Source organism: Polyodon spathula, chromosome 13 (genome assembly GCF_017654505.1).
Source record: "Polyodon spathula isolate WHYD16114869_AA chromosome 13, ASM1765450v1, whole genome shotgun sequence".
NCBI classification, from domain to species: domain Eukaryota; kingdom Metazoa; phylum Chordata; class Actinopteri; order Acipenseriformes; family Polyodontidae; genus Polyodon; species Polyodon spathula.
This window is the reverse complement of record NC_054546.1, coordinates 14,943,195-14,969,303: the sequence shown is the minus strand read 5'-3', so window position 1 is coordinate 14,969,303 and position 26,109 is coordinate 14,943,195. Positions and strand designations below refer to the sequence as shown.

Sequence of the window (26,109 nt, the reverse complement as noted above, 5' to 3'; positions counted from 1 at the left end):
AACAAGAGCAATACAAAATGAGAACCTGGCTATTCTCAGGGCTGAATTTGTAGGATTGCTTGTTGAAAAGATGAAAACATTAGACTTGGGATACTTATTAGTGGTTAAGTGAAATATTTCCTCTCACAATAGAACATATATTTTTAGAGAGCAGAAGCAGGGTTCATTTTACATAAACATACATGGCACCACTGTCATCAAATCTCCCTGAGAACAAAAACTAAATTTCTAAGATACATAACAAAGCCAATTATGCATAACTGCTGATGACGGTTATAACTTAGCAGTTGGCCTGATGAAAGGCTACTGCTGAAATTTTGTTTTCAGTATGCACATCCAGTTCTCTCTCATATGAATTGCCCTTTATTGTGATGTGCACAACCCTGACAGCAATATTTTATATTACATAGCACTTTGGTGAACCACAACAAAAACCCCAAAGGGAGGGGGGTTAATGGTTCTGTTGGTTCCTAGGAGCCAAAAGTAAATTCAAGTTTGACTGCTATTCAGAAACATTTACAGGCTTAAATCTCACATCACATTTCTGGTACCCCCAAGAAGTATGAGTGAATGTTTAACAGTGACCATCTTGAAATGGGGGTAGGTCCAAAGTGCCTTTTACGTGCATTTGTAACTACCTTGAGAATATATAAACAAACAGGAATGTCACCCAGGCCTGTTTTGTCATAAAATAGAATGTCCACATTGTGTATTTATTCATGCATCCTTATTCAGTTTCCAACAAACACTAACTCAAACAAAAAAAATTGATGGTACCAAGCCAACATAGCTAAAGCGAATGCAAAAATAAAGATATTTCCTTTACTCTATAGCAAAGAACCAAGGGAATAGGGAAGAAACTAAAGGAGGGAAAGAAAAAACAACCCTTTTTAGTTCTGTCATGGGTTTGATTGAGTACTCTGTTTGCAAGTTGGAGCATATACCCATTCATTTGAGATTCCTAAACGCATTGCGGCTTTTTACATTGTATCCCCTGGGGTCAAATGGGTACAATTTCTTTGAATACGCCTGATGTTACATTCACTAATGGTTCAATGAATTGTAAACTTTGGCTACCCATAAAAAAGTTCTGCCTATACACAGTAGCATGAATGCAATATAACCTGGTTTCATCTTCCACAGAAGTCATGTAGCACACATTCGCCTCATCTCTTTGCTAGTCAAATGAACCCCTTTTTGTGCAATTAAACTCGGTTTTCACTTTCTGACAGAATCGTCAGACCGATATGCATGTGTGTTAAGGTTTTAATTGGTTATTCAAGTAATTGACATTTGTTTCATTAGGGTCACAGCTTTAATTTCCAAACGCAGACTGCTGTTTGCCTCAAAAGCTTTTATTTTTGCATTTCGTTGAATGGGTTGAAATGAAAAAGCACTATAGAAAATACATATATTTGGAAATTTGGAAAGCAGATCTGCCTATAATGCATGTTTCGGCTCACAAAAGATGTTGACAATGACACTTTGTCAAAACTGTCCAATTTCCTAAATAGGGTTCTTTTTAACATCCCTGGGTATGGCTTTGTGTGAAAACCCTTGTCAGTCTCCCATGCAAGCACATCCACAGATGAGAAGAGACCAGCCACTATTCAAACCCCCTCTGACATACAGCCCTTTTGTTTGTTAAGCCATCTTTTCTAAATAAATTAATTCTTATCTTTATATCAGCAATTTAATTGGTTAGGGCTGCACTATCATTAGAGAGGAAGGGAAATCACATGCAATTTTCTTTTTAAACCTCTTGACAAGCATCTTTTGTCGAGACCCCAGGTAAGCACTGATTGGTTGCAAATTCACCCAAGAAATCAGTTTGACTGAGTTTCACATGTCTTATCAGATTAACAGGAATGGCTTTAAAAATCTGAACTTTGTCAGCGCTCCCTCAGTTTACAGCTTTAAGTGTAACAGCAGAATGTCTGGTCAACTGTGGGGACCATTTACATAATCATGCCTTTCGGGGTGCCTGGTTCCTTTTACATGAGTTTATTTCAAATACAATTACTTTAACCACTATAGAAAGCAAAGAACACTTGATTTGTCTGTACTGTATAAGTAGCTCCTGTGCTGATGTTACAGAATCAAGTGTTGACCTACTGATCATAACTATTTACATTTATTCATATATATTTAATTAAGGTTGTGATTTCCTGCATCAAATTAAATGTTATACTAGATTCAATTCTAACTATTGTAATTACTCAAAGTCCCATTTAAAAAAAAATGTATGAACATTATCACAATCATTAGGATGCTAACATGATTCTTATTTAAATAACAAGGGTCAATAAGATATAATTTTGCCTACAAAAATGAAATGTTTACTATGGAAGTTGTTTGACTGACTCTGCATACATTATTTAATGTGAGTGCCATTTGGTCTAGCTTTATGAGATGGGATAATTAAAAAATAATAATATTGTTTAATGATGGTGATCACAATAAACAATGGATACAACGCAAGAAAAATCAACTTAGAATTGCAGGAGTGGATATAGACAGGATTCAATACACATGGACAAAATAAGAATGTGGCAATAGACAAGTTTGTTTCTGAAAATATACCTTAGCGGGTTCATTAAAAGTGAAACAACTGGTAGTAAAATTATATTAAATTATAGACCCTCGTCCTTTGAAGATTTTAGAAATAGTTTTGAAATAGCTAAGCCCACGGTGAACATCTTTAGAGAGGGTAAATAAACAAGCAAACAAACTGTAATACAACTGTCAACAAGGTCTGCTTTCAGGAAAAGCAGAGTGCAAACAAGGTCAAACAGGCCAAATATAATTAGATTTTTGTGTAAAACAGGCACATTTTTGGAACACTGCAGCTGAATCTAATAATATGAGTTATACACATAATACCAGTTTGTTCACACAGTAAGGTTCTCTATATCAAATAACAGCAATCTAAAACAGTTGAGTCATGTGATTGGATTCCTGTGTTAAGTGCTTTGTAATATATTCCTGTTCCTATGCTGTAGATTTAACAAAAACCACAGAGCAGGAATCCATCACATATTTGCTCGAGACAAACACTGTTGTGTTCCTGAAATAAAGATAGCTATTCAACCTCACCCTTTAAAAATCAGAAAAAAAGAACAAGTGCTGTAGAGTACAGCAGTTACCTTACTAAGCTTAAGCCATGTTCTTTTCCTATGCTTCTCTTAAGCACGCGTGACTTAGGTGTAGCAATCTGTTTCAGCAACCATGTCAAAAACTCATTAAGAAACATATTGTATATCAGGTTCTGCAAAAAGGTCAGTTGAAACGTCTTGTTTGGCTTGTCACTGTTCTAAATGAACACAGAGCTGTGGTATGAAGAATCTGCATGTTTATTAGCTACCTCCCAGCTCTTTGCTTTAAACAATGAACTGCACAGCCAAATAGATCAATGTGCTTTGGGCACGAAAGGCTGGCTACAAAGCATACAATATGAAGATGACACTTTTGAGAACAAGTATGATGCAGATCTCAACCCCAATCTTCCCTGAATTAAGCGACTGCCAGTGACATGGCAGGTGTTACTAATTTATTGTCCAACAATTGTATATACATCAATAATCTCATATTGCGTTTTTCTATACTCTAATACAGTACACGGGAAACACCAAATTAATCCAAATTTAGACAACTGATTACAAAGGGATCTGCTTGTGAAGCTTGAACAAAACAAAAGCTGTACTCCTGTCGTGCAAATAAGTCATTTATTTCCAGGCTATTTATTTTTTTATCTTTGCTTGATGAAATACCAGTGCTTTTCATGGGTTAATGAGAAGGGTGTGTGTGTGTGTGTGTGTGTGTGTGTGTGTGTGTGTGTGTGTGTGTGTGTGTGTGTGTGTGTGTGGAGCTACACTACATTCATTCCACACTGAATAGCTCTGGATAATAACACACAGGAAATCTATGGAGTAAAATTAGGCAGTAATTGAGATATTTGGTATTCAGTGTACATAACACCACTCTCTGTGACTGATCTACTAGTATTGATTTCATGGTTGTACTGTTTTCTTTGAACCAGCTCTCTTTTATATGTATGTAACAACTGGTGTGTTGCCTTTTATTTTCCTGCAACATCAACATTTTTTTTTTTTAACAGAAGACATCAGACAGTAAGCATCATGTGAGCAGATCCACTCACTGTGTGTCTCCTGTTTAAAAGCAGGGCTGACCAGCAACATATGTGAAAGGAATGCAAAGATATGTAATCAAGCAACAGCTTCACCTTGCACCAAGATTTCATATTTACAGTAAATCCATTTAATATGCTAATAATCTTCTCCTCAGTATCAGAGAAATGCATTTTAGCCCATTTTGACACAAGCCATGTTCCTCCAATTTTGCTTTGTTAAAAACAATTAAGAGCCTGAGTCAGGTCTCATTCATAGTATGTTCACAGACCAGAGCGTTTCATATTTTTATAAAAGTTATCTAAACTTCAAGGAAACATTCTACAGTAGAACAGTGCTTGGAAAAACATTGTACAAGTTTGTTCCTGCACTTAATTACTTAGAAGTGCAAAATGTGCCAAACATTTGCCTGCTAGTTACCTTAATCACATTTGTGTGATTGCCTTCTCGATGCCAAGAGAAATATTTGTAGCTTTGAGCTTCATTTATTCCAATTTACTGAAAACAGACATTGCAGAACAGTATTTTATAACCTTCTACCCCAGCCCTGATAACTTTATTTGATTATTTTTGTTACAAATCCAAATTGACTTCAACCACATTCTCCAAATATAACCAAATGTCAATGTAAAACACTCACTTGATGATTTATGATACCTGGTGTTATTTTATTACATTAGACATTCCCTTCTGTAAGCTCAGTGATTCCAAAGTATCTCCCTAGCAACCGGCAAAAGCACTGCACTGATTTTGTATAGCTACATTCCAGTGTTATTGATTGGTGGATTGCAACGTTTGCAATTAATAGCTTCTGTAATACATGGCAAAATTATACAAAATTCCTCCTGCCAAATTGTTCTTTTGCCTGACAAAGAGGTTGTTGTTGGAAAACTGAACCAATATTTCACACGGTGCTAGATGCTGCACATTATGCTTTAAATACAACCCCCCTCCTCTCAATGAACTAATAAAGGAGCAGCAAACCAGTAATATTTCAAACCAATTTAACACAAACAATAGCAAAATGTACAAAGGTTTGCAAATAATCTGTGGCAGAACTGCTAGCCTAAGATCTCACTTCAATTTAGCCTACCCAAATTAGTGTGGTTGCAGATTAAACTGCAGCAATCCACAGCATTCACTTTTACACTGAAGTATAATTTCCTGGTGTCTGTTTATTAACTCCTTTCGTAGCTTAGTCCTTTGTGACCTGTACTTCATCAACAGTAATAATAAAAAATACTTTGTGAAGTTTGAATTGCAGGGACACAAGTCAAATGGGATTGCTCTGGCTTCTGCAACAGGCAGTACTGACATCTTCAGAATCAGCTATCAGGAAGCCTAACAGATTGATTTTCTCTTTCCTAACGGCATTTTTGTAAAGAAGAAACACTTACATTTTTTAACAGGGGCTTATAAGGTAAAAAAAAAAAAATCTTAAGAATCACCTGTACAACTAACAGGAGTTGAAAGTGTGCCTAGCTCTCGGGTATGGAAACAGTATGCTTTTCATAATTGATTTCAGTGGTTATGTGGTTAGGTTTCACTGTACAGCAGTTACCAGCATTGCTACAACAATACCTTATTCACTGCAAATATTTAAAAAATGTTAAGATGACATTCCGCTATACTTTGCATTTGTTTTTACATGGCACGCCCTCTTTTAGTCTAACAATTTGGGGATGTTTTTGTTCACAAAATGTTTCTGTTTAAGGTGTGTGTAAAGTTAAACATAGATATTATATCTAGCAGTAAGTAAAAAAAGCAAACACGACTTACAGAGCTTGTGAAACAAAATATTGCCTTTAACTGTTCAGTCAATCGTGTGTCAATACCATGAAAAAATCCACAGCAAGTGGAATAAGAGGTTGTAGTAAATGTCCACAGAAAGTTTCAACACATTTTGTGTTTCTTTTAGTATTACTACATATTCTGCCAGTGTTTTACAGTTATGGATGAGACTTTATTACCAGTGAATAAACGCCAAAAACATGACTTTAATCAAAAGGATTTTGGCTGCTGTTCCCTTAGCTTTAAATCACTTTTGTAAACTATAAATAAAATGCACTTCTAATGTTGTTTTTTTATTATAATAATATTTTAAAGGGAAACATATACATATTTTAAGATAGGCTTACAAGGTAAAAAAAAAACTTTTTAAATATGTTGAAAATGAATTGTTTCATTTTCAATAAACTGTTCTAGAAGGCCAACAACAAACTAGAATGTTTTTTTTTGTTTTGTTTTGGGTTTTTTTGTCAGACTTAAAATAACTTTTCAATCAAAAACCTTTTTTTTTGCTAAACTGTGTTTTTATTCCAATGATCTATAATCTGACTTAAATATCGTTAAATTGAAAACACAGGGGTGTAAATAACAATGGTAACACTATACAAATGTATGCACACAACTTCACATGCCAAAACTGTTTTGTAAATTAAATTTGATATTTTAACAGGGTAGTCCAACCAAAAGCTACGCCCTTTCTTTCCTCCAATGAAAATGAATACATTAACATGAGCAAGAGAAAATAATGACATTTCTCAATGGAAGTATTTAAAGGTTATTAGTATGAAGATCTGACAGAAAGGATGGATTAGATGAAGGCTAGGATAACAGGACAGTATATTATTAGTGCATTGTGCTGTTTTCTCCTTTGGCAGGCATTTCGAGACTTGCGTTTTCACTTACCATCTAAAAGATAAACCACTCATAAATCTGGGAGCTGCCATAAAATGATGAATACCACTTCATTTATTCATTTAAAACCAAAGCGTCTCAGTCTGTTTGCTGCAGCAGCTTATTCAATTGTTTAGCTTTCCATGCGCTGAAGACATTGTAAAAGACTTGTTTATTAGAAAGGCGACCTTGTTGACAGTCTGGTTACATACTATAAAGGAAATTTATATCATGCGAAGGGGTACCAAGTTATTTTTTCCTTGAGATGATCAATATTAAATTTACAGTATGAAAGAATATTCTGAGCTAAAAACACATTTGCCCCAGTGTTATGTTATACCAGAGGAGCAAGCAAACCAGCAATTTAAAAATGGATATACAGGAAACACCCACAGATGGTTTCAACATAGACTTATAAGGTAGCATTATACATAAACATGTAAGGTCCCCCATACAAAGCACTACACCTTTAACAAAATCTTCATTTCTTTTGAAATGGGTTTGAGTATTATTATATTATGGGTCTTTCACACAGCTGCTGGTTGTTTTGGAGCTTTTATGTTACAGAAGAAGTTAAATTAATAACTCCACTGTTGTTTCAGGCAGGGTAATGGGCAGACAATAAAACTATTCATTTCCTCAAAAGGTCACCCCTTTGTGAAGTGCACATTGTTTAAGAGTCTACCAGCACAGCTATTATCCCACAGCAAAGTGAACGCACCAGTGTCCAAGCAGCTGGAAATTATAGCAATGTAAATTGGTGCCGAAACCAAAAACCAATTTACATTACAAGTCATGAGATAATTAAACATGTCTTACTTTACTTCCTGTTCCAACCCGTTTGTACATTTTAAGGACTTATGCAGTTTATTCCACTTTATTAGTGTATTCCACTTCTTGGCTACCTTCCAGACTTAAGTCATAAGGGAACTAATGATATGAGCAGATCAGTGTTTTATAATAGAAAAAAAAATGTCTAACTAAACTTCCAGCTAGCAGGTCTGCAAATAATCAAGACATGATGACTATAAATGAAACAGTTTTTTTTTTTTTTTTTTTTTTTTTTTTTTTTTTTTAGTGGCTCAGAGCGAACATTGAACTGTTCAGTTCTGTTGCGCTGAGCGCAGCAACATGTAATGTTAAATAAAACATTACTTTAATCACTTTGGAATGTTTGTACTTGCAAATTAGTTTAACAGGAAGAACATTCCGGCAATACATCATGGTTTCTATCAATTGACTAGGCAGACCTTGGATCATCAAAGAAGGGGCTACTTCTTATTCAGTCTCAAAGTAATGAATATTAAACAAAGTTAACAACCGACAATGTTTGAAAGCTGTGGTTATAATAACGCAGTCTGGTAATTTCATAAGCATCGCAATAGAAATTTTAAACCGTGGCGGATTCCTATGCAAAACCCGGGCAACATGAAAATATTTAAGTAGCTTCACATTTTAAAACAAATCCCTTACCTTTTTATGATGCTTGCAATCATGCTGTGTGTTTTTTATTTCAGTTACTCCAATCCAGTTTGTTAGGCGCAGCTCTTCAGTTCTACAGTACTTTTTTCTCACAGATATAGTTAACATTATAGCTAGATCAGCAATTCATTTTTTTTTTTTATAGACGCGAGAGCTAGCGCCAACTAGTGATCTGCGACTTCGGATTCCTTTTGTATTGCTGGCAACACGCTGCTTTGCACTAGATGGGGCTGATGCTTACTCCTATAAAGACATTCTAGGCTGCTCTAGCCTACAGAATGTGTGTCTACGGCAGGAATCGAGATTTGTTGATCAGCTCTTAAAAGAAATGGCAATAATAACCACTGAAGACTTTTTTTTTTCTTATAAATGCGAATTGGCTCCCAAGTAAGTTTACTTTGCCTAAATATGTCTTAATAAATGTACTTTTAACCAGAATAAATTACCAGAGCTTTAACACATCAAATGTTTTTACTTTTCTGTTTATCTGCTTCCCTATGCCAGCACAGCCATTCATTGGGAGCCACAATTTAGAAAAACAAGAAAAGAGATCAGCAAAAACCCATTAAACCTTGTTTGAAATCTTTGATATCAATGGCATTTTAAAGCACTATACTACGTAAAATAAAGGTCAGTGCTCATTGCCTGTTAATGTGTGAGCCATATACACAGTTTCCTTAGAACTAGAGGGCAACAAGCCAATCACAGTTAACAGATAAATCACTGTTCCTTCTTTTCTGCTTGACAACAAGCTTGCTGCAAGCAAATAGGGCACTGTCACAGAGATGGCCAAAGTGGGCGGTGTCAGAACCAGGAAGGAATGAAATACACAACAGACAGGATGAAATGAAATGATGATGGCGTCTGCTTGCGCCGGTTTATTGTAAATAAAAGGTTTTAACAAACAAAAGGCAAGACACGGCATTTTACGCTAAAATAAATAGACAAACAAAAACGGACTATACTTAACAAAACATGATGCACGGACAGACACACTAACAAACACGGTGAGCAGATAAATACAAGTATCGTTCTGGTCCCACCAGCACGCAATAGCAATTGATATTTTAACTCTCCTACTCTCTCTCCCGTTCTCCACTCACCGCGAGTGGGTGAAAACATGCAGCTTTTATGCAGCTGTACCAAGACTTGACTGCTAATCAATCATTCAATTGGAGTCTCGGTACAACTGCACGTGAATTAATAAAGTGCAATTCCCCGTGCTCACATATTATTACTTTTTACTTGCACGTGAAGTGCTGTGCAATCCTCGTGCATAAATACAAATATACATTTTAAACACTCCTGTTACACAGACCCGTTTATATTCCGTGTACCAATGATTATACATCAACATTAAACACACAACATAACAGAAAATATACACAGGGGCAGGCACTTCATCACAGACACCCACTACCCATCACACCAACCGCTATACATGAAACACAATGGGAAATATTAGATTTGCACCCAAATTTTGTATGATGATGGTGTTGATGTGAAGAAGATGATAGAAATTGTGTGGCTCTGTGAAATTTGTGCATATAATTTGCACACACAGTTTAGGATGCTAATGCTGCTCTTAAATCTGCCTTCTATTTTGTATCATTACGCTGTCACTTCAGCTGTGCATAATTTCAGTTCTGCTTTGGCACAGACTGAAACATATGCACTGAATTCAAAAGCAGAGCTGTGTTTGTTAATAATGATAAACTTTGCATTTATGTGTTACAGTGGGAGATAAAAAAGATGTGAACTTCCTCTTTTCTTTACTGACACATTTCTGTAATATTCTTAGAACTTCAAAGGCTTCCCCTCCCCTCTAAACGTTTATATGAAGTAACATGCAAATTCTTTATCTGATCGCATTTCAATTTTCTTTCTAAATTCTTTTTTTACACAGTAGTAGAACGATTCTTTCTTCATTCATACTTCTAAGCCCTATTATTCCAGTCCTATAGTTAAAACAAATGTTTCGGCTGCATCATTGTGTGCTAAACAATATCAAATGAATCACTACCAACATTTCTCAACTTGACGTTGGGGTTGGTTTGATCAGCCTATACTGGTTAGCTGGATTTGTTTAGAGCAATTTACAGCCCTAGGAAATCCCCTTGATTGCATCAACCACTTAATTTTAGGGGTAAACCCAAGATAACTACGGTTAGGATAGTTGGTTAATGCAACTCAGGTGAGTAAGTGATGTTTAATGCTTACAGAAATCTAGCTTATCCCGATGGGGTATAGGTTAATCAACTCAACCCTTTAGCTTCTTATAGTTACACCATTAGAGACTCAGATTGCATGTTTGAATGTATGTATACAGATTATTCCATATGACAACTGAACAGACAATCCTACATTGAACATGTTGCAAGTTTTATTTTTAAATTATGTTTTTAATAAGCCATCCAAGGCAGCCTGGATTGAATAAGAATACTCTTCTGCTGTACTGCATAGAGAGCTATACTGTATATCTCTAGATATACAATAGTTAAGAGTCAATCATGCTGGTTACGGCACTATTGGGGAGATATCAGTGTTTTATTCCTGGGTATTCTGTGTGCTAACCAAATGCCAACCTCTACTACATCACCATCTCATTCTTTTATGAAAAAAGGAAACTTGTGAGCTTCATGTCATTGCCTCTCTTTATTGGTATTTTTTTTAGTAAATGATATGGCAGTTTCATATCCGTGTTTCTTTCAAATGAAACATTTTTTGGAAGATTAAGAACTTTCCTGTTCCAACATGCAAAAACGACAGCCTCCTATAAACATACTTCATTCTTTGTGTGCAAGAAGTTTTCCATATGACTAAAAAAAAAAAAAAAAAAAATAGACATTATAACATTATCCTCACTAATGAGAACCAGACTGGCCTTCAACTCACTAAAAAAACAAACAAAAAAAAAAACTTGAGAATGAAATTTCACCCAGGACTAATAGAACAGACACTTTGGGTATCTGTTTAATATTTTTTTATACAGTTCTTTATGCCATGTCAAACACTATCTAATCACCATTTCAAAGAAACTGATGCATGGAAAGTCTAAAGCTACAGGTTTCAACAGGTTTAAAGGAGTGATAACAAAGGCTTTTTTTTAGAATTTCCATAAGAATAACAAAACATTTCTCTTTTCAGACTGCCCCACTCGTTAACTTAGATGAAGCCAATTTGCCTTGCCACAACACTACAGTACCACCCCCACTATTACATCTAATTAGGGCCCCTCTGGAACCCACACATTTTCCTACAGTATCTGAAGTCTTACTAACTGTAACACCTGAAAAAAAGTGAACCAGGATTGCTGTGGAAGGAAAATGGGAGTCACATATCACACATATTTATTTAATTTTTTAACTGTTTAAAATCCTAATATGTGTGTTCTTTAGTAATCTCTATTGTGGTTTCTGCTCAGATCATTATTCACCAGGCTTACTAACATTTCCAGCCAAAAATTCCTTTCTCAACCTCTGGGTCAGCTTTTAAAAGCGATTGGAAAAATGACCTCCAGTGGTATGTAGTGGTAATAGTTGCTATAATTGCAAAGGGGGCACAAATTACAGTTACACACCCCTAGTGGTCATATTTAAAAAAAACTTCAGAAATTCAGCTTGGGGGGTCTTTTCAGAAACAGACCCTGTGGTTGAAAAAGGCTGTTAGTTAAGCTTGGTAAATAATTATTATAGAAAATTATTCAATCAAAATAAGCAGTACAGAAATTATGTTGTACCCCTTTAAGCCTAGTCCGAGTTTATCAAAATATTAGAAGAAAATACTCCAGCTAATAGGTTTGATCAATGGCACTACTTCATAGATAGTGCTACCAAATGCCTCAATGTTACTATTTCTCACCCCATGGTGATTGAAGGGCTATGTAGTCAATACTAAGGTTGCTGACTGACTCCCAATTCTCCAATTCTCACACCAACTCTGAGTTCTGTGTTAACACACGGGGAATAAGCAAAGAAATAATTTCATTGTAATAGGGCAGGTTCTACACAACAATTATTGCAATGATAACATTGCTCGTTAATGAAAATAGATGTGTTGCAACAAATACTTAAATATTAAAACAAAACAATGCTTGAAATGTATTCATAAGAGGCAACAGTGACCACGTTTGTGTATCGGAAAATGTGTCAAACAGTTTCTATACATTAGTATGCCAAAACTATTATAAACTTCAATACCTGCCACCTGGTTTGTTATGCACTAGGGCCTACATTCAATAAATAAAACATATTTGTTCATTTTAAAGATTTTAAAACAATAATGCTCTTTCCAGCTCTAATAATTTGAGCAAATCAACAAGCAAAACATCAAAAATTTCAAGAACCGTTCTGGAGACTCTTAATTCAACAGGTTCAAACTTGGAAGGCACCCATTCTAAAGGGTAAACCATTGTATGTAAGCTGATCAAAAAACAATACTCAGGTTTGGTCATTTTCAATGTATATAGATACCAAAGCAGCTGCATAGTATTCAGCTATGTTAATATTATTCTGTAGTTTCTGCTGACATTTATATACACAAAATGTGTCAATCTACCCTGTGATAGTTCCATTCAAGGTAAAACAGAACCTATAGTAAATGTTTCATTTTCAGCCCTCACTTGTAAGCACAATTCTCATCTTACAGACCCTCGTCCTTTGAATGTGTTACAGTGATCAGAGGATGCTTCATCATTGTAAAACATTCTCCAGCAAACAGTTTTGACTGGCTTTTTTATTTTTCCCTTCTTTTCTTACACTTTGGTAATCAATTATTGCGTTCCCTTCAAATATTTTGTGTCTACTCCAGTTTCAACATACGGATACATTTCCCCACAGGACTTTGGCAGAAGTTGCTTTTCTGAACATGAAGGTTCTCTCTGCTTGATTAATGATGTGTGAGACTGCAGTGCAACGAAAGACCAGTAATCCAGTGAAACTTTAACCCCTGGCTATATGGTTTACCTTTACACCATGTATGAGGCAAAAGCATTTTAGTTTGTTGAGACAGGCTAGGATTTCCTATTAATTACAAAACTGCTTTCCTTTTGAAGCCACTAACATATGGTTAAAAAACTATTATAAAGACACTTGATATTATGTTATAAAATATAATTGCCCCCAAAACATTGTATTACAGTATCTTACAGTGTCTAATAATTTAAATGGCATCTCTTCCTTAGCGATTTCTGTATTAATTTGACTTTCGAGTCATTATAATATACCGTGTGGTGTTTGGGAGTGGGACGGTTGCTCATTTTTATGTTGTAAACAAGGGTTATGTCGAAACTAAACCTGTGTATCTTTCTTTATTTAAAAAATACATTGTAACCAAAAAGGTGTTTTCCTAAAATTGATGTCTCAAAAAGGAGGGGGCGACTTTTACGCAAGTGCGACCTATAAAACAATTTTTATGGTAATTAATATTTCATTTCCATCAACTACACTGTTTTTTTTGCCTACAATTGCAAGCATAATGCACTGCTGAATTATTCCTTTCTTTCTCTGAATAACAAAGAAGAGCAAATTCAAGCTAGAGATGGCCTCTGGTACTCTGCCAGAATATTTAGCTTACCCAGCAAATTCAGAGGCATTTTGAGTAACTGCATTTAGTCTCCCGACAATACACAACGGGCAGATACCGTCATTGAAGAGCAACTCATTAACATCACAAAAAAACAGCTCCATACATAAATAATAAGGTTACAAATCTGGCAATAAATAAATCCATTAACACACTTTCTATTTGCTGTGGATTCTGTATGCAGCTGTAATGTTCAAATGACAAAACAGTCCAGTATTGATTATTCCCACTATCTGCTTAATGGGAATCTACTCAAAAGAACTGTGGTGACCAATGTTTGAACGCAAAAGTATGCAAATAGTGGCAGCAACCAAGGATATAATGATTTATCATATGGGAAAACACGGTGGAAATTGTATGGACTAATTTTTAGTGTGTGGTTAAGAAGACTTAATAGTAAAATGTTGAACCCTGACATTAAGACAAATGTGACCTTTATAAAGAATTGAATATAATGCCTTTGAGCTGTTTATACAATTCATGTTTTGTAATAAATATCCAGTGTAAGTTCACAATGATTTCATTATAATGTTGTTCAACATGATCAAAGCATGTACAGGAAATAAGGCCAATGACAAAGTTCTATTATGTTACGTAACCAATTGATGATATAAAGAAATATCTTTGAATACTCTTCCATGTTACAAAATAAATCAGATCAATTCTATAACTAGATGCAGAAATGTATACAGCCGGCCTAATGCACAAACTACATTTTTATAGGGGACTCGGTTAGTGGTCAAGTTGTGAAGAAAAGTCCTCAAACTAGGACTAGATTCAGAGAGTTTTTGTTAAATGGTCAATGGCACAAAACATACTGGTACCCAAAAAAATTTAAAAAAAAAATCAAAATTTAAAAAAAATAAATAAACGTGGATAATTAGGTAATAAAAAGAGTTTAGAATGTAGCCCCTAGTTTATTTTTTCCACTGATTACAGTCACAAATTGTTCGTTATTACCGAAAAATCTACCTGCAGCAGAACATTTTCTTGGCTCCAGCCAAACATCTACTGCATATAAATGTAGTCATAAATGACATATTTATTAGCCAATAAAACTTACACTGCAGCTTTTATATTGAACTGTGAAGGACTCGGCAAAACTGTGGCATGTCACAGAGATGTAGAAACACAGTTTTTAAACAGCACCCTTAACTGTAGTAAAAATATACACCTTTAAACTCTTGTATTGACCTTGATGTTTCATTATTTTGAAAACACAACCGACACACTGTCTAAAATGAGTTCTGTGTAAACTTATCTACAAAGGCTGAACTGTAATATTATCTGAATCGGTTCTTTTGGAGGGGTGGCTACAGGAGGGGTGGTTTACTGTGGATAAATGTGTTTAGTCAGTTGCTCTACAGTACAGCCAACAGGAACTAAGACAAAACACTGCGCATATTATGAGCGCTTGGTGAACTACAACATTACTGTACCAATATTTTTGCATACACACACCATATATATATATATAATATATATATTATATATATATATATATAATATATATATATTACATACACATATTATTACACATAAAAGCTACCACCCCCGACCTCTCTCAAGGGACTGTTTGTTTGAAAACAGAGGAAGCATCTGTAAGCTTCCAACAATAATTTTCTTAACTAATCTTTCTCTAGAAAAATGGCTGTAGAACATTCTCCAAGTCTCACATTCATTTTACAACTTCAAAATAATAAAACCGCCAAAAATAATCACCCAGTTCAGCCTTGTCCTTCAAGACGTCTTTGAAGTTGAGGCCACTGTTGAGTGTTGATTCCCTGTATTTCTGCAAGGCCTCTCCCAGTCCGTTCATTCCCAGCTCCTTCTGGACTGATGGCTTTAAAGGCATGGCTTGGAGACCACACTTCCAGTTGGAGAAATCTGAGCTGGCCCATTTCACCAAGTTGTCCAACTTTACAATGACTTTCTCTGAAACTGCAATAACCTCGTCCTGCAAGAAACAGGCGAGACAAAAAAAAAAAAAATATATATTAAAACAGAAAACAGGACTTGTATTGGAGGGACATTAAAATTCTTTCTACATTCTTGCAGTGTCATAAAATGACAATAAATGGTGTTGACACATAACTTGTTTTTTTTTATTTTGAAAGACATGATTGATTTTAGTCCCAGAGAGTTGTAATAAGGAAATGATTGATGGCCCACAGGACAATAAAGAACATGTTTCTGGAAAATGGGAGCCAATTATATCATTATCCGGAAGGAGCACTTTAAAAGATACAAATTTAAAGAAGTAGTACTGCATTATTTTTGTTATTTTAAAAGCCCACGTCAGCTATAAAATGTTAGAACAGTATCTATATGTACATTTTTTTTTTTTTTTACATTTTTGTTTAGTTTCTCTATGCAACATGCATAACCTCCTACTGCTGCAGGTACGAACAAGAACCTGCCCATTTAGTTCAGTTGGGGGCCGTATTTACAAAGTATTTACCCCAAGCTTACAACAGTCATTTCTGTCTAAAAACTGTAAGAACCGTGGAAGTGCCAAAGCGTCTATTTAAGAGCACCTTAGTTGTAACATTAGCATTAGAGCAAATTGCAATAATAAGGATGCTGGTGTCCCTCTTAGGGAATGTAAATAAACTAGAAAGCAAACAAGGTTTGACTTCTGTGCAGTTAACTTGGTTAAAATGTCCAAAATATTCAAAAAAATTTTAGTGAAATATCCAGACGCAGGACCTGTGCTTCTTCATAGGTCAAAAGCACAAAGAAATCCAAGGGAAGCAATTTAGTTGGAAAACAGAGCATTGCTATTATGTGTTCACACACATAAAAACAAATAGTTACTGTTTAGCAAACACCACAGCAATTGTTTTAACCTTAATTGCATTGTGTAAAAATGAATGATTATTAATAACTGTTCTCTCCCCCTTTTATCCTTTTATCTCTGAGAATGCAAAGGTATACAAACTAACGATGTCAACACATCAATGAAACGGCACGCATTTTAAAAAATGTAATTTATGACTGCGTTTACGAACCTCGCCCTTCAAAAATTCTCATTCTGCAGTTCGCTGTGTACTACATTCACATTTTCCTAAATCGTTTTTTTTTTTTTTTTTTACAGATTATCAAAAGCATTTGAAAAGTGACTTAAGAAAAATAATGACTCTATTAAAGTGAATTATTCTTTACATAAATGACATACCAAAAAACCACCCTATTACTTATTACTGAAGTATGTCACTACACATTTCCCACCCACTCATTCTTTCCTCAGTGTTTTTAATTAAAAGGGAGGCAATCCAAAAAAACAACTGTGATGTAGAATTCAGTCAACTTCCTCCAATTATTACATATTCAATATAAGACTTCTCCTCTTTAATATCGAGAAATGTACGGCAGAAGTGGAAAATTGAACTACATTTAAAAGAAAAGGCTTATTTTTTGGGGGCGGTGATAATAAAGTTGATTCATCTTTAATGGCACTACTAATTCCAGGAATTAACTTGTCTATTGAGACATTCTTACAGTATTTTCCCCATGTATATAAAATCCTATGTATGTAAATCCACTTGCGCAATTTTGCATATTCCCTAATTTGCTTCAATATTTCCATGTAACCAGTGTCATCTTTTAGTACATATCAAATTTCATAATGCTTACAACAGACTGAAGACTGATGTTGTTTAAAGAGTTCCATACGCGTGGAAAAAAAGAAGACAAGTCCATTTATTCAATATGCCCGATGGTAGTTCCTTCATAGTAATATTCCCCTTTTGGCCATCAGCCCTCTTATAAACCTTGTTCTTTGATTTAGTGAGCTGTTGTTCTCTTTTAACAGTCTACAGTCCTCCCTGTCTAAATCCTAATTACAATGATTATCCACCAAGATAAACAGGTATTGTCATTGCTTGCTCTTAAAAAAAAAAGAGGATTGCCTGAAAAAAACAAAGCTGACTTAAACTGTGACATCATAAGATAGAAAAACAAAACACACCCCCAATAAAAGAAAAGTTCCTGTTCATAAAATTCATTGATTTTTAAATAAAAGACTTGTTAAATAAAGCTTAATTAATGCCAACCCTTTATTCTTCCAAAACAGTTAAGACAAGTGACCTGGACTCAATAAATTAATATTCATCAGTTTTTGAAACCTGAAACACCTTTTCTTTTGTCTAGTGATTCAAAGTCTAACTTTTTTACCCGTGGAAGTGGCTTCAAATGAACATTATGCTAGGAAAGAAAGAAAACATATATAGCCTTAACCCCTTTTAGTACTATTATTAATTTTCATTTCACATACTACACTGCTAACCGATACTTAAATCAGACCACTTTTTCATGTTTAACCCTGTATGTTACTATATTAAATAGTTTCCAATGTGTAGCTTCTGTCATATGGTACTGCTCTATTAAAAGTTGTTGGTTTTGCTCCGTTAGATATTGCTCTTTTAAAATAACAACATTAACAACTCTATTTGTTTTTCCTTTTTTTTTTTGTTTAGATTCTTGGGTCATTGATGTTCACAAAAGATTCTGGGACAATTGTTTCCATTCATTATTGTTCAAATGCTATCAGTTGAGTTATAAGGGACATTCTGCGACCTAATTTTGCACATTAAGAAGAACTGAAGTATTAGCCTGGCTAAAGCCCTGCAATAAAGCAGCGATCCCACAAACTGGCACGCTGAGACTGTTTCACTCCACTGCTTCCAAAGGTCACTGCAAGAATTCCCGAGGTCAGAAAGGATTTGTACACCTGCTTGCATGTCTATTGAATTATTGACCTGGTAACATGAAAAATGTGCTTCCAGAAATAGAGGAAGTCCTTTTTGAACTTTAAATAAGTTATCTTAAAAAGTTTAGCGCCTTATAATTAGCCACCATCCCCCATGTTAAATTCAAGGATACATTTAATAAACTGAATGATAACAACTGGGACAGCATGTGTTTGTGTTAATTATTTCCCTTAACATACTGTTTAGGCAAAACAACTCTCAGCTGGTTATGGCTGAATGTAATATTTCATTAGCCACACTTTATATAAAGCTATTAATGATACGCTGGAATGCAGGGTAATTATTGAGGTCATTAGCTGCATTTTTTGATACATTTAAAGAGGCAAGGGTAATACAAATACAAAATACAATAATCAAAGTTTATGGTGGTGCTATAATTTCACAATGGCTAAAGAGGTGCCATCACTTTGATTTAATCCAGGGTCTTATCACTTCCAATTGTTCCACACGTCTTTAACTGTTAAATTGAACAATAAATCCCTGACCAGGTCCTCGATAACAAATCGATTGCTCACACCTATCAAACCTGGAATGGACAGGAATTGCTGCTTTAGCACGTGAGCAAATGTACAATGTATTTCTTGGCTATTGGTATGTCAGTGCAGGCCTATATATTTAAACATGAAGATTGCTAAACCATGCACCAGTGGCGTCATACAAAAAAAGCATTATTTAGCCTTTTTTTTTTGTTTCTATTTTGGACTTTCTGTGAAATCAGGTAGAATGGAACCCTTGTTTACATTCCAGTTTGTTTACATTCCCCAACTGTAGTTTCAGCTGCCAGGGAGCAAGCTTGCTGCACTCTCCTCCATCCCCCTAAAACCTGGCTGCTACTGTGTTATTCATCAAACCAATTACAGAGCGCTATTACAGTAATTCCATCTACAAGAACTGTTAAAGAAGATGATAAAAAATGTGCAGGAAATACCTAATTTTGGCACAAAACTTGGCTCATAAAGTAGCTGTTGCTGGGAAAAAAAAAAAATCATAGTGATACTGACAGTAAATATGTTTCACAACTTTATTAACATGTTTGATTTTAATGTTGAGAAGCCAAAATATTTTCAGGGCATTACTGAAAAACAGAAACCAGCTTGTAGGTAATTTTCATAGTCATTACAGAACTGTCAGCAGTCATGCATCAGTTATTTTTTTAAATCACACTCCTGCCATTGTTTGATAGGCATGTCATGTGGTGGTCTGTGCATAGCCTATTTTGATGTGATACTTATGCACTAACTTTAGACTCAACATATTGTCTCCCTTGTGGTGTGTTTGAACATGAACTGGGAATTTCACAGTTAAAGATCATTACCTCAGGAAACAAAAGCAGGTTACCTAGCTAAACTATAAACATATATATCATAGGCACCCTTAAACACAAACATGGACCACTGCCAAGCAGAAGAAATATCCTTGGAGTGTTGCCACAGAATGCCTCTGCAATAACAATCACAAATAAAGCCCATAGTTTATCTCACAAGCCATACTGCTTTGCAATTCAAAATAATAACTGAGCACTGAAAATAATTAGATGCTGTCTATTTATTATACTGCATCCTGTTATTATATCAAACACGATCAGAAGCATATGGGGTTTTTATTTTTATTTTATTTTTTTAAGTGCTATTCCTCTAACAGACAAAAACAAACTATGTAGGTTTAGTTTTCTATTTTGGAGTATTTCAGGCGAGCTGCATTTAGCGTACACAGTATGAATTTGAATAAAAAGTATAAACTGCTTACTGTTATCACTGGTAAATTAATCAACTGCATGTTGAAAGCTGAACCCTCTTAATGTGATGGAATTGAAAATACAAATAAGTAAATAATGACATGTCAAAGATTTCATTACAGTACGGTAATTGCCTGTATACAGTTGTGGCCAAAAGTTTTGCAACACCCTATAGAATTAACTCCTGTTGCGTCATATAGTCACATGTAACCTGCTGAATAATGTTATGTTAACATATTCAATTGCATAATGCTTTGTAGTTTTACATATACTTAATGAAAAACTGACATAATTGAAAGATATGACATTTCAAAATCTTACATGGAATACTGCACTACTATTATTAACTCTTACAGTAGACTTGCGATATCATTTTTTAGCTTCTTCTATTACAGAATGTTAAATAAAAGACCTCTTTTCATATATATATAAGAAAAGAGTTGTCCAGAAAAGGCTTTATAATAATAACCAAATGCTGTATCTATCAGGTAAACATTATATACTCAGTATGCAGATACACTTGAAATGCTCAAGGCTTTAAAACTACTTCTGTGATTTTAATGGCAGCATCTGGAACAACATATTCAAAAAATAATTTATCGGCTCATTAAAAATGTAAACTAGCAGGCTCCATCAATCGCAGTTACTGTCATTTATATGTGGACATTCTCTTTCTATGCATGTAACATCAAATTAGCAACCATTTACCAATAATGTAATACAATTACAAATATTATATTTTTCCCAAAAGACAATATTAACAAGTAACGTGTAACAGGACCTGATTTGCTACACTTTGTAATCTATAGTGAATTCTCCATTTATAAAGCTTTGAAACAAAACAAAAAGCCTATTCAAATTATATGTACTTCGACAGTGGAGTTTAACTGAGAAAAACAGAGCAATCGATTTAAATGTAAAAGCACAGAAGAGTTTTACTTTTGGAATTGAATTAAGTGAGATCATTCTCTCCACTTGCCAAGTTTTGAAAATGAGGCCAAATGTGTAGCACAGCTTGGTATTTTCCAAGTTGCCATTTTCACTTTATTCTTTAAGATTATCTTCCTTACCTCATATTTAAACACTGTACAGAGCTGTAAAACATTCTTACAGTACTAAGAAAGGTGTTTTGTATTTAAATGTAAGAACCCAGTGGCAATTTGAGTAACAAAAGGCATAGTAATTGTGTTGGACGAAGCAGGTTGAAAACGATTGAACAAATTAAGAAAACTACTTGAAGCTTGTTACCATTTCAATTAGTAAGTAAGCGCAACACAATAAAATAAAATGACCATTTAAGGTAACAACACGTTCTATTCAAAAATCATACCTCCTGTTACCTCTTTTTAATTAATTAAATACAGTTTTATAATAATGGTTTCCCTAACAACAGTTTTTTTTTTTTTTAAGAGGTAAAGCTTTGTTAATATGGATCAACAAATAAATAATAGCCTGCATAATAAATTTACAGACTAATTCACACTGGAATGGCTACATATTTAATTATGTGAACCCAATGCCTACATACATTTACAAAGAAACCTAGACAGAGTAGAACATACTGTATATAAGACTAATGTCCTTTCAAAGTTAGGCAGTCCTTTATTGTTAGAAAGTGTTGCAGGCACTGGCTCAAAAGGAAGATAGTCACTTCAACTCAGTAAAAACAGCACATGTCTTAATGAGAGTGTTATGTTGCCCTCTCTAGGCTCAAGCTCTAGGTGTTAGATACAAACAGGCCAGCTGCCAGTGCAGGATCACTGAGTACTCGTTGCTGTTTCTGCAAGTGCTATTCTACTAATGAATGACTAACTCAGGCCAGAGGGGAAATTGCATCACTGGGGCGTACAACAGAAAGCATCTGGAAAGATACTACCTGCTTTTATCACAATGATCAGAACTGTTTATTGCACAACGCATTTACATATTAAAGGCGTGTGTTGTTTGCCTGATTTACACACTACTACTAGGCTAGCAGAGATACACTATTTCAGGGAAACGCTGGGTAAAGTACATAAACTAAAAGGTAATAATTAACAGAAGTAAATATATATATATATATATATATATATATATATATATATATATATATATATATATATATATATATATATATATATATAAATACAAAACACTTTGCCCTTGAAGACAAGTACTATAAGAAGTAGTAGTACTGTACATTTTTCAAGTAATAAAATCTGTGCATGTTATATGTACTGCACCTATTTATTCATTCAATAAACCTGTGATTACAATAAGCAGTTTTTGCCCAATTATTGGTCATTCTTTTAAGAAAGTCCTCCTACTACTTAGACAGGAGACCTGCTAGGGAATGATCACACTGCAGTACATGAACAGGGAAGGCAGGTAAACAGCATGCTCCCCCACAACACTTTGTCATTTAAGCCTATTCATTATTGGAACAGGCTTATGCAAATTCTGTTCAGTTTTGGCACTTTACAGATTGCTAGCTTGTGTGTCTGTTGGTTGTGTGTTTCCACAGGAGAGCTTCAATTTAGACATTATCATTCAAATACAGTTGATTTTAGTAAGTCTGAAAATGTCAGTTAAAATCCATCAATGTACACTATTTACACAATATGCAAATGATCACGATATTTGTGATTCTGAAATGTTTTTTTCTGTTTGTATCAGATGGCAGTGGCATCACAACAAGATTAGCTATACTGTTCAATTATTTTTATGTAACAATATATTATATCAGTTTCTACTGTACTGCACTCAATAAGAAATTGTATTCCTATATATTTATACATACATAAACAATATTTTGAAACGTGAACAATGAAATCGCATATAGAAAAGTCTTAAATGGCTGTACATTGACAATATATAATTCTTCCAATGTAAAAAAAAAAAAAAGTAAAAATCACAATAACAAAAACTGTACTATATTGATTCCCAACCCCTAGTTAGATTAACGACATACCAAGTATATACCAAGCATTGTCCTTGTCACGTTTTTTTTTTTTTTCTTCCAGTTCTGCATTCATGTAAACGTGATAAATTAGAAACGAAAATAATATGCAGAACAGTACTTACATTTGTGTGGTGGGTGGGGGCGGGGAGGGGGGCGCTTAAAAGCGATGAGAGGTTTCGTCTACTCTCCAATCTCCCTCCCTAGCTTGGATTTGAGAGCAAAACTCTCGTTTACTCTCGTCAGACATATAATGGTTACACTGTTTTTACTGTTAAATGACGGCGGGCAGACAGTAGGGCTAAAAGCAATATCTTATTGCTCCGTATACTAATGGAAGCATAAACACATATCTCGCTGGTATAATACGATATTGTAGGGAAGGTGCTGGAGAAACCTGTTGCCTGTTATGAAAAGCTGTACAAATGACGTTTGTTACTAGCAAACAAGGGGGGGGGTGGGGGGGAGGGGGGGGGGGGGGGGGGGTGTGAGTGTACAATTTTTTTTTTTTTTTAAATCAGGAGACAAGAGCTGTTTTCTTTAAAATTACCTGACATTGGACCGTTTACGACCTCACAAATGTAAATGACAGACATCTTTTTGTCACGACCTACCGCCTATGTATACTGGAACTCATAAATCGGTATGATTACGAGCTACTAAACGTATTTTGATATTCTCATAACAGAAAAAAAAAGGTTTTATAAGTGTGCCAAATTACATTTAGATATAAAAATATATATTATTAAAGTCATTAGAAATATATGTCCACCTAACATATTCATTGTCAGCTAATCATATTCTAAAACGCACTGATACTAATTCAGTAATCACAACCTACAATACGAGACGCGCTGACATAATAACCTTCATAAAATGTCACTCTTGCTCCTTAAAGGCAACGCATCTGCTCGCATTACCGGCTTTCTGTAGCATTAATCAATTACAACATACAGTACTAGTCGCTGAAAGCAGTTAAACGTGTATAGGGAAATGTCCGCATACATTATTTCTTGGCAGTGTGGCTATATCATTACTGCCCTGATGTTTTTGCATGGTAAATACATTCGGTCTGTAAATTGAAACTGACAGATCATATTTTATGGATTATGAGTGAATGTTTTGCTCACTCAGAAACGTGTTTGTGCTAGTTACACCTCGCCCGTGCAGATCTAGCAAGTTTTTTTTTTTTTGTTGTTTTTTTTTAATTACTATTATTATTATTACTTACCTGTTATTTATCACATTACATTATTTGCACACGTACTTTGCCAGCTCAATAGCGTCTTATCTCACAACGCCTCCATGTCGTAATTTCCGCCCTATTTTACATATAAGATATTAAATATGACAATATACACTACAGAAATAGATAAGACAACAAACAAATAGATGTGTTTATTTTTCCACTCTTTGAACGGAATGCGATTCATTCAAACAAGCAGTGTACTGCATTATGAATATAATTAGTTTAAAAACACTCTGCACTGTAATTACATTTGCCATTGTTTGAAAACATGGGCTCTGTGAGTAAGATAAAATATGTCTTCAGCAGCATAAGCAGAGTAGTGTTACAATAATGAAAAGAAATGCTACGTGCTTCTTGTTGTGCGTCACTGTAAATAAAATAGCCTGTACGACAACTACGAGACGATACAGCCAGGTCATATTCCATTCATACTCCGGCTTTTTTATAGACATAATCAACAATATATAGATAATATAAAAGATTATGTTCACCTCTCCATGAATGGCAGTTCTTCCTTGTGGGATATCTTCTGGGAGAAAATAAAGTTTGGAGCTGGATAAAAGTTGCTTGGTCGTTCTTTCCTCCCATAGCAGCTGTAGTTCTGCTATGCAAATAGGATCCTCAGGCTTACATCTTACAAAGAAAAAATCGCCAAGGGACAAAATTCTTGGTCTGCCTTCAAGGTGAAATTTAAAAGCCTTGTAGAAAATGTATGATCCGTGCAATCCACAAGCTGAGCCTACCCACTACGGAAATAAAAATGATTAAACAAAATTATTATTTTATTATCGTTATTATCAATAAATAAATAAATAAAAATCAACATTGAAACTGAGCTGTTAAGATTAAAAAAAAAAAAAAAAAACATGTAAAGTTTTTTTTTGTATAAAAAGTTTACACTATTTATTTCAGGGGTTCAAAATGAATAGTTATGTATTCAGAAGTGGTACATTTAAGAAAAGGTTAGTAAAATGTAAACATATACACACACACACACACACACACACACATACATATATATATATATATATATATATATATATATATATATATATATATATATATATATATATATATAAGGAGAGATAATAATAATACCTTGAGTGAGTTGGGCTCCATCTCGACGTTCTGAATTGATTAAACTCAACATTCTCTCCAAACTTGTTGGCTTGAATGGGTTGTTAAAGGTCCTGAAAGGAGAAAACGCATACTCACATAAAATCCGCCAAACTCTCAATATGAAATCTTAACCTTCCAAAACCAGGCGATCTAAAATGTCCGGAATTACTGCCTAATATTTTTTAAATTGCTTATGTTTTAAATTGTGTCAAAATCACACCGGTTAATTTCCAAATCGTGTTAATTAAATACCAAATAGCAAAGAAAGCGCCAATGCACACTTTGCACACATTGAAACAACCTGTCTTTTAAAAACAACCATGATTGGGAAAACTCTACCTTTCGCATTTCATAGTAAGAATTACATTTGTAGAATTTGTTGCTTGAAAATCATTAATAATTAT

General features: G+C 34.6%; 1 protein-coding gene across 1 annotated transcript in view; it reads right to left on the bottom strand.

The window, feature by feature from the left end:
• The window catches only part of LOC121325826 (AT-rich interactive domain-containing protein 5B-like), an 80,219-nt gene extending 54,473 nt beyond the window's left edge, over positions 1 to 25,746 (bottom strand). The window contains exons 1-3 of the mRNA XM_041268912.1: positions 25,685 to 25,746; positions 25,078 to 25,332; positions 15,615 to 15,849 (exon numbers count right to left, since the gene is read on the bottom strand). Of these exons, the coding sequence (XP_041124846.1) occupies positions 15,615 to 15,849; positions 25,078 to 25,332; positions 25,685 to 25,705 (511 nt within the window). The 5' untranslated portion in view covers positions 25,706 to 25,746. The remainder of the gene's footprint in view (positions 1 to 15,614; positions 15,850 to 25,077; positions 25,333 to 25,684) is intronic.
• Between the last annotated feature and the right edge of the window lie 363 nt (positions 25,747 to 26,109).